Source organism: Sinocyclocheilus anshuiensis, unplaced genomic scaffold, assembly GCF_001515605.1.
Source record: "Sinocyclocheilus anshuiensis isolate Anshui unplaced genomic scaffold, SAMN03320099.WGS_v1.1 scaffold659, whole genome shotgun sequence".
In the NCBI taxonomy this organism is placed as follows: Eukaryota; Metazoa; Chordata; class Actinopteri; order Cypriniformes; family Cyprinidae; genus Sinocyclocheilus; species Sinocyclocheilus anshuiensis.
The window spans coordinates 674,130-684,745 of NW_015549698.1; the positions used below are offsets into that span (position 1 = coordinate 674,130).

A 10,616-nucleotide genomic window follows, 5' to 3' on the forward strand; every position below is an offset into this window, starting at 1 on the left:
CACATGATCTTCAGAAATCATAATAATATGCTGATTTATTATCAGTGCTGGACACTGTTGCTGCTTCATATTTTTTGGAACCTTTACGTTTTTCAGGATTCTGTAATGAACAAAAAGTTAAAAAGAAAAGCATTTATTTAAAATAGAAATCTTTTCTAACAATATACACTACAGCTCAAAAGTTTGGGGTCAGTACATTTTTTTCTTTCTTTTTTTGAAAGAAATTAAAACTTTTATTCAGCAAGGATGTGTTAAATTAAGAAGTGATAGCAAAGATTTATATTGTTAGAAAATATTTATATTTTGAATAAATGCTGTTCTTTTTAACTTTTTATTCATCAAAGAATCCTGAAAAAAGTATCTCAGTTTCCAAAAACAATATTTGGCAGCACAACTGTTGCCAACATTGATAATTCTAATAATAAATCAGCATATTAGAATGATTTCTGAAGATCATGTGACACTTTATGCTGGAGTAATGGCTGATGGAAATTCAGCATTGCATCACAGAAATAAATTATATTTTAAAGGATATTAAAATAGAAACCATTATTTTATATCGTAACAACATTTTGCAAGATTACAGTTTTTTTTCTGTATTTTTGATCAAATAAATACAGCCTTGATGAGCAGAAGAGACGTCTTTAAAAACATTACAAGTCTTACTGATCCCAAACTTTTGAACGGTAGTGTATATATATATATATATAAAGATTAAAAAATTGTAAAAGATACTGTTTCAAGGGTCAATGGGTGGCATATTTTTTTGGTGTCTGTATATTTGACATTTATATTTCTTTTTATATTTCTTTATATTTCATTTAGTAATACATTTTACACAAACTATCAAATTTTGTGTTGTACCTTAAAAAAAACGTACTAATAACCATTATAACAATAATAGGTGCCACATGATAATTGATAGTCCATCGTAAGTGGCCTGACCATAAAAAATGGTAAATACAAACAGCAATATATAAACGGCAAACAAACAAAATACTAAAATAATGCGATAAACATTAACTAAAAAAAAATAAAAATAAAAACACCCTATTGTACATTACTGATAACAAAAATAAGAAAAAAGTAAACTTAACAAAATATACTTATGTGTGATGTGTCATACACTTCTGGGAGCTTTTACTTCTAAAACCATAAATGTGACAGCATTATACTAGAAAATTACATATGACGCAATGTTAAATCATTCAATCAATTATCGTATGTGGTAAAGTAACTGAACCAAATAACAGGATTTACTTTAGATCTTTTTCTGTAAAAAATTACATATTTAAACTGAGAAAGATGGGAAGATATTCATCATGTGTTTGATATGCGATACAGAGCACAGAAAAATCCACACACACTCACCTCAACTCAACTCATCTGATTAATGAATACTTTCTCAAGCCACTGGAGCATCACTTATTAGTCTTTGTAAAGAGTTCATCATGACAATGTTTCATGAAATAAAATGCTTCTACTGATTTGTTTAAAAAAAAAACTGAAATGTTAGCATTACAATATCCTGCACGTGGATTAATGCACAAGAGTGTACACGTGGGGCAAAAGGCTCTTTGAAACAGAAATATCATGAGCGATGTATAAGAAAAAGCCTAGATTTACATTTCTTGCTCGCTCCATAAATCTCATAATTCCATTTGTGTTTTTTCATTGTTTTGATGACTTCACTATTCTTATGCAATTTGGAAAACAACATCAGAAGTAACATTCACATTTGGCAAGCGTCAAATGCAAGTAAAAATGGGCTTTGTGTGTAAATAAACTACCTGCAAACATCTGTCTACTAATGAAACATCTGTTGTGACTAACAGCGTTAGTGGAACATTTACCGTCAGAAGTTGTATCTAGAATCTCTAAAGTTTTCTTGTTTTTTTTTTCTCTCAATGGAGTATTTCTGACATCAAGGCACCAAAACAAAAATCTGAGGAAGAAATCACGATGTATTTTCAGGCTTTTATGACAGATGCAGAAACAGACTCACTAGCATATGTTTTGTTCTTGAAAGAAGTTCCTTCTGTGTATCAAGGCTGCATTTATTTGATCAAAAACACTGTAAAATATTGCGAAATATTATTACAATTTAAGAGAAAACAGTTTTTTATTGTAATATTGTAACTGCAATTAGGGATGTAACGATTACCGGTTTGACGATAAATCATGATCAAATTCCCCTACCGTTTCATCTTTTAATTATCATTAAAACCATATTAGATTACCGCGATTTGAACAACTCGCAATAAATAAATACTGTCCAGCATAAAGTACAGTTTTAAGTAACGGAGAGCATGCAGAGTAGTTTCGTTTTGAGTGAAAACAGGGCGGAAAAGCTGGGAGGTTTTAAAAGAGTGCTAAGGGAATTATACAAATGAATATATGAATGAATTAATTATATGAATGTACCTCTGAAGGTTCTGACCGTCTTCAGAAACGATTCGATGGCATTGTTTTCATCTTCGCTCCATGTAATACCTAAAGGAAGTGTTTTAATCGCAATACTGCTTTGTCCACGAAGGTTACAGGAAACAGCTCTAATTCTGCTTTTCCATAAGCGCCACCTGCTGTCAGAGAGTGGATTTACAGAGACTTATATTTACATTCAGCCTGTGTGCAGTTTCTGTCTGGCCAAAAACGGACTGAATTAGCATGCCCTGCTGTACATTTTGACATTTGAACATTTACATTCGATATTTCAGCATGCTATTAAACTGTTGCCAGTCGTCATTTAAAATCCGAATTTTATTGTTTTAGTGATTATGCAAACAAAAAGCCATTTTATTTTGTTGTTTGTTGATTTTTAAATATAAAACTTGGTGAAGTGATTTATGTGTCGGTACTTTTTGAACATCTCCAGCACATTTTAACCATACCGTGATAATACTGATAACCGTGATAATTTTGGTCACTATAATCGTGATACCGTTACATCCCTAACTGCAGTTGCTGTGATGCGCAGCTGAATTTTCAGCATCATTACTCCAGTCTTCAGCGTCACATGATCCTTCAGAAATCATTCTGATATGCTGATTTATTATTATTAGTGTGAACAATAATAAAGCATTTTGTGTAAACCATGAATTTGAACAACATTTAAAACCAACAAAGAACAACATTTACTTGAAATAGAAATGTTTAGTAATATTTTAAATCTCACTTTTGATCAATTTAATGCATCCTTGCTAAATATTAATAAAAATCAAATGTACTGACCCTAAGCTTTTGAAGGGTAGTGTAGATGGTAGTCGTAGTCCTAGATGGCTCAGACTAAAGTTTTATTGTCTGCCAAGTGAAAATGTTGAATCGTACTAAGAAAAATAACAGCATGCTTTCTTTCCCTCAACAAGTAATAGGAGTGCTTGCAATGCAAACACAAATGATTTCCTTCTAATCAATTTAATAAAATGTCTAAAATAAATTTATGAATATAGTTAAATACGCCCTGGTCCCATTCTGTAACTTTATCTAAGATCTATTTTGTGTAAAGGAGAGCATGACAGTAGAAATCAACAGTGATTTAGTGTGCTTGCAGACTGTCACGCGACAGTGCAGCTAATTGACCTGATTAATCCTCAGAGAGGACCAGTAACCGTAATCTAGAGCTTGCCATGTCTTGCTCTGGCTGCCCTGAGCTCCGGCTCTCTCCATGTGTCCCTGCAGCTGTCAATCACACTGTTGCCGTGGTGTTCATATAGTCCGTCTCATTAACACGACTCAAGAGCGCCTCCAACAGGCCAAACTCACACTCGCTGATCAGAGGCGGAACAATACTGTGTGTACATCAGCCAGCCGTTCCTCTTTAACGGGGTGATCAGGAAGTTCAGTTCATAAAATAGAGAATAAAAATACTTCACTATGTAAACATATCTTAAAATTGATAGATTTGAATTTACAACACTCTTTAAAAGCTAGGGGCTAGTAGTAGTATACATTTATTTAATGCCATGTCAGCATCTCAGGCTATTTTCATGGCAAAAACCATTATAATAGGAGCTAGTAAGATATTTGAAAGAAATTAATACCTTTATTCAGTAAGGACGCATTAAATTGATCAAAAGTGACAGCAAAGAGTTTTATAATATTACTACAGATTTCTATTTCAAATAAATGCTGTTCTTTTGAACTTTCCACTCATCAAAGAATCCTGAAAAATAAAATGATCACTGTTTCCAAAAAAAATATTAAGCAGCACAACAGTTTTCAACATTGATATTGATCAGAAATGTTTTTTAAGGATCGTGTGACACTGAAGACTGGAGTAATGATGCTGAAAATTCAGCTTTGATCACAGCAACAAATTACAAAATATTCACACAGAAAACAGCTATTTTAAATGATAATAATATTTCACAATACTGTTACACTGTATTTTTGACTGATTAAATGGCACAGACGAGAGGTCAAAACTAAAGACTGACCCCAAACTTTTGAACAGTATGTGTATATCAGTGCTGTGAAATAAAGTATAGAAATAATTCCATTTAATTTATGCCACAAAGTTTGCGACTTCCACTTGTTATTGGCACAGTCACGTTGATTTGAAATAAATATGAATGTCATACTCAGCGCCTCTTTATGTCATAAACATATATATTTCATATCACAGTTATTTGCTGCAAATTAGAAATGATAAGAATTATTCATAGAGTTCACTGCTGTGTGTCAGTGACTCAATAAAGTCTGCATCTGTCACTTAGCTCCCATGATGCCTCGTTTATCAGGACATGATTAGTGATTGTCACTGCTCGGTACATCAGGACTGGATGCTTTAGCCATATTCATATTAAGTATTACACTGCATGTAATATCATTTTTACTTTCATTCAGACCTTAATAAAATTTTATTCATTTTAGTTAGTAAGAAGATACTTATGAAAAGAGGTTTTATTTATACATTGGTGATTTGAATTTATTTACAATAACTAAAAACCAAATCCATTTATATTTATATTTTCTTTGCGATAAGAAAAATTACATTTCTGTTTTTTGTTTGTTTTTGTTTTGTTTTTTAGTGCTGTCAAACGATTAATCGTGATTTATCACATCCAGAATAAAAGTTTTTGTTTACGTAATATATGTGTGTGTACTGTGTATATTTATTATGTATATATAAATACGCACATATGCATGAATATATTTAAGAAAAATATGATAAGTTTATATATTAAATATATTAATTTAGTGCTGTCAAACGATTAATCGCGATTAATCGCATCCAAAATAAAGGTTTTTATGTACATTATATATGTGTGTACTGTGTATATTTATTATGTATATATAAACACACACATGCATGAATATATTTAAGAAAAATATGATAAGTTTATATATTAAATATATGAATTTAGTGCTGTCAAACGATTAATCGCGATTAATCACATCCAAAATAAAGGTTTTTGTTTACATAATATATGAGTGTGTACTGTGTATATTTATTATGTGTATATAAATACACACACTTGCATGTATATATTTAAGAAAAATATGTTATATTTGTATATTAAATGTATTTATAATATGAATTATATAAATATATACATGTAAATATTTTCAAAATATATACTGTATGTGTGTGTATTTATATACACATAATAAATATACACAAGAAAATATATGCTGTATGTGTATGTATTTACATATACATAATAAATATACACAACACACACACACATATATTATGTAAACAAAATCTTTTATTTTGGATGCGATTAATCACGATTAATCATTTGACAGCACTACGGGCTCCTGATGCTATTATGAAAGATGTTTGTGGGATATGTGGAGTTGCTGCTCATGTAGAGCGTTCCAAATCATTCATCTTAGAAGACCGCTGCCTGTAAACTGGGAAGCAGCTCACTACGATTATTTGCGATTAATCATTTGTCAGCACTAGTTTTTTTCTATAAAAAGTCTTCTAACCAGACGTGACATGATACATCAACAAATGAAGAGTTCATTTGCAAAAACAGATTTAAATTTTTTTTTTTTCAGATTTCACAATTTTCAAAAATCATGTTTTTTCATTGTGCGTTCCAATTAATCTCAATCAAACTGCAGTTGGGTCATTTTGATGCAACAGAACATTTTGTTGGTGGGTTCGGTTTCTATTCCTGTCCACAGTCAAATCTCACTGGTCCAACATCCTGCGTCCATATAACTGCATATTAAATATTAAATATATTCCAGCTGGCCGTAATCGTGTTGCTTAGCACAGCATTTATATTCAAACCTGCCCTATGTTTAAACCAAGAACCACAGTGGCGTTTGGTGTAAAATATCTTGCGGAATACACATGCACAACTATATCTGAGGAGAATATTCCCAGTGAATAATACTTAAAACTGCAGACTGTTTCTTGTGGAATACAGCACACAAGTCATATGGACGACAAATTATGTGTAGTACATCAGGCCTGGACAGGACACAGCGTAATTGTTGGCATCAGGGTTTAAGGTGCTACATGACAACAAATCAAGCAAAGCTGTCAGACGCGAGCTAGCTGGTCTTACCGATGAGCTCTGTGGGTGTCTTCTCTATGAAGTGCTCGCACAGCCTGATGAACATCTCTGTCGTCTCTACTGCGGGACATTCGGCGTGACTGAACGAGACACAAACACATCCACATGAAGCTGACAGACCAGCTAGCATGTCACACGAGTGGCACACAGGATAATATTTCAAATGCAAGAAAAGCAACACAGCATTCGGTTTCTGTAAGTCACATACCCTTTGCAGGCAAGTTTCACGTATTTGATTCCTTCTTTTTCTATCTCCGCTCGGTCATAGAAGCGGCTGGTGTTCGTCAGGTCCACCAGCAAACCCATCTTCACCTGCGGACAGGTCAGCATTTGTTCCAAAGTTTCTTTCTTTTGTTGAACACTACAGACGATATTTTCAAGAATGATGGTAACCAAACAGTTGACGGTAGCCATTGACTTGACTATATAAGTCAGTGGCTGCCACCTACTGTTTGATTACCAACATTCTTCAAGATAGCTTCTTTTGTGCTCAACAGAAGAAGTTTGGAACAACTTATGGATGAGTGAATGATGAGAGAATTTTTCATTTTGGGTGAACTATCCCTTTAAGAGGATGTCCATATACCTTTAAGCTTTTGAGATAGTTGGACAGCATGCTGGGATGAAACCGGTTCTCCTCCGGGACTTTATCATCATAGCGTGGTCCAAGCATGGTTTTCATGGGCAGAAATTTGCCTGCAGAGAGAAATCATCATGACATGTCCTTTAACTTAATAAACACTCACAATGATGATTTGGTACTGTAAACCTTTACAAAGACTACTGCTGTGGCGCCACAGTACCATGACAGTCTAAAATGGTAATACCAAGGTATTCAATTAATGATACTCATGTAGCATGTATTTTATTTTAATAGGCTATAATATTTTACTCTGATTTTAGATGCAAAAATGAGTCATTAAACATACTATATTTATAAAAATTAAAAAAAATTCAGGGAATAAACCAATCGAAATATTTGTGTATAGTGTACACACTACAAGTCATACTATGGTGTAGTCCGGTCTCATGAATATTAATTAGGTCACAGTCTTCTCATTAATATTCCTAACCTACGCCTTCATCATAGTGCGATTCGTTAATCCCGTTCTGACGTCTGCCTCTCAGCAAATCAGGAGACCGAACGTAAAACGAGGCGATTAATATTCATGAATCAAGCCCGCGCCAATCCCGCCTCTCTTACCCAGTGACGTGCTTGTGTTGACCTGCGTGTAGTGAAGCTAATCTGGCTAGCACTCAACTTAAAACCATACAAAACAAGTTTAGAGAGGCCCTTGTATCTACTTTGACGTCGTACATGTTCCTAATTAAAAATACACGTAGTTCAAGTTATCATTGGTTTATTTTGGCATATGACGCAGTGCAATGTTAGCGCTATGAACAAGCACAGGCTAATGGCAGCTAGTTAACTCTCTGTTAGACTGAAAGCATTGAGTTTTAATCAGGTTTACTGAAGCTGCACTCACACAGCTCAGCGCTCGAGTACATTCATGCTCTCTAATATTCGCCTAACTCTAAGAACCCAAATTATTGTTTCATAAAGAGCGAGTGTGGGTTAGTAGAGCAGCTTTGTTGACAACTGTCTGATAGACGCTCACCAGCCACAGGTTGTCCTCTTCTGGGACAGTTCTTCCATCGCGGAGGAGCTCCGGTTTGAGACATGCTCCCGCTGATAGAGACAGAGACAGAGCTCAAGCCTCTTCGGTGATCCGCTGCTTGCCTGGGCCCTTCGGTTCACACAAACCCCAGCACTGTTAGCGGCTCACAGCTTTATCAAGAGCTTCGCGCTGTACAGAGGCTCTTCCTCGGGTCAGCAGTCATGAGATGAGCTCCATGAGGCGTCCGCTTCTCAAAGCCTGCTCAGAAGTAAATAGTAGTTCTCCACGTTGTTCCGCAGTTCTGTGCTTTTACCCCGACAGCAGTGACTGCAGGCGGCCAGCAGGGGCGCTAAACACCCAGATAGACAGATAGATAGCTAGATAGACGGATAGACGGATAGATAGAAGGATAGATGGATGGATGGATGGATGGATGGATGGACAGACAGACGACGATAGATAGACAGATAGATAGATAGATAGATAGATAGACGGATAGATAGACGGACAGACAGACAGACAGACGACGATAGATAGCTAGATAGACGGATAGATGGATAGACAGACAGACAAATAGACAGACGGATGGACGGATGGATGGACGGACGGACGGACGGACGGACGGACGGACGGACGGACGGACGGACGGACGGACGGACGGACGGACGGACGGACGGACGGACGGACGGACGGACGGACGGACGGACGGACGGACGGACGGACGGACGGACGGACGGACGGACGGACGGACGGACGGACGGACGGACGGACGGACGGACGGACGGACGGACGGACGGACGGACGGACGGACGGACGGACGGACGGACGGACGGACGGACGGACGGACGGACGGACGGACGGACGGACGGACGGACGGACGGACGGACGGACGGACGGACGGACGGACGGACGGACGGACGGACGGACGGACGGACGGACGGACGGACGGACGGACGGACGGACGGACGGACGGACGGACGGACGGACGGACGGACGGACGGACGGACGGACGGACGGACGGACGGACGGACGGACGGACGGACGGACGGACGGACGGACGGACGGACGGACGGACGGACGGACGGACGGACGGACGGACGGACGGACGGACGGACGGACGGACGGACGGACGGACGGACGGACGGACGGACGGACGGACGGACGGACGGACGGACGGACGGACGGACGGACGGACGGACGGACGGACGGACGGACGGACGGACGGACGGACGGACGGACGGACGGACGGACGGACGGACGGACGGACGGACGGACGGACGGACGGACGGACGGACGGACGGACGGACGGACGGACGGACGGACGGACGGACGGACGGACGGACGGACGGACGGACGGACGGACGGACGGACGGACGGACGGACGGACGGACGGACGGACGGACGGACGGACGGACGGACGGACGGACGGACGGACGGACGGACGGACGGACGGACGGACGGACGGACGGACGGACGGACGGACGGACGGACGGACGGACGGACGGACGGACGGACGGACGGACGGACGGACGGACGGACGGACGGACGGACGGACGGACGGACGGACGGACGGACGGACGGACGGACGGACGGACGGACGGACGGACGGACGGACGGACGGACGGACGGACGGACGGACGGACGGACGGACGGACGGACGGACGGACGGACGGACGGACGGACGGACGGACGGACGGACGGACGGACGGACGGACGGACGGACGGACGGACGGACGGACGGACGGACGGACGGACGGACGGACGGACGGACGGACGGACGGACGGACGGACGGACGGACGGACGGACGGACGGACGGACGGACGGACGGACGGACGGACGGACGGACAGACAGACAGACAGACAGATAGATAGATGGATAGACAGACAGACAAATAGACAGACGGATGGACGGATGGATGGACGGACGGACGGACGGACGGACAGAGAGATAGATAGATAGTTACATAGATAGACAGACAGACAGACACGACGATAGATAGATAGATAGATAGATAGATAGATAGATAGATAGATAGACGGATAGATAGACGGACAGACAGACAGATAGATAGATAGATAGATAGATAGATAGATAGACAGACAGATAGACAGACTGTCAGTGCTGGTGAGTAACTAGTTACATTAACAGAATTGCATAATTTAAGTGCAAAATAAATGTAATCTATGTAATCTATTGAGAAAAAATGTGTAATTAAATTACAGTTACTATGAAAATGTTAGCGCACCATATTTTACATATTTTATTTGTGTGTGTGTATTTCTTGTGTTTACTTCTTTTGTGTATTATTGTATATGATAATAATATTGTAATATTACCTAATATTGTATTATGTAAATAATATTTTATTTTATAGATAGATAGACAGACAGACAGACAGACAGACAGACAGAGAGATAGATAGATAGATAGATAGACAGACAGACAGACAGACAGACAGA

The 10,616-nt window shown here is 39.3% G+C and overlaps 1 protein-coding gene across 1 annotated transcript in view; it reads right to left on the bottom strand.

The window, feature by feature from the left end:
• rngtt (RNA guanylyltransferase and 5'-phosphatase) overlaps positions 1 to 8,475 on the bottom strand; it is a 116,733-nt gene extending 108,258 nt beyond the window's left edge. Inside the window, exons 1-4 of the mRNA XM_016449830.1 lie at positions 8,156 to 8,475; positions 7,123 to 7,232; positions 6,745 to 6,848; positions 6,528 to 6,616 (exon numbers count right to left, since the gene is read on the bottom strand). Of these exons, the coding sequence (XP_016305316.1) occupies positions 6,528 to 6,616; positions 6,745 to 6,848; positions 7,123 to 7,232; positions 8,156 to 8,219 (367 nt within the window). The 5' untranslated portion in view covers positions 8,220 to 8,475. The remainder of the gene's footprint in view (positions 1 to 6,527; positions 6,617 to 6,744; positions 6,849 to 7,122; positions 7,233 to 8,155) is intronic.
• Positions 8,476 to 10,616: the final 2,141 nt, after the last annotated feature.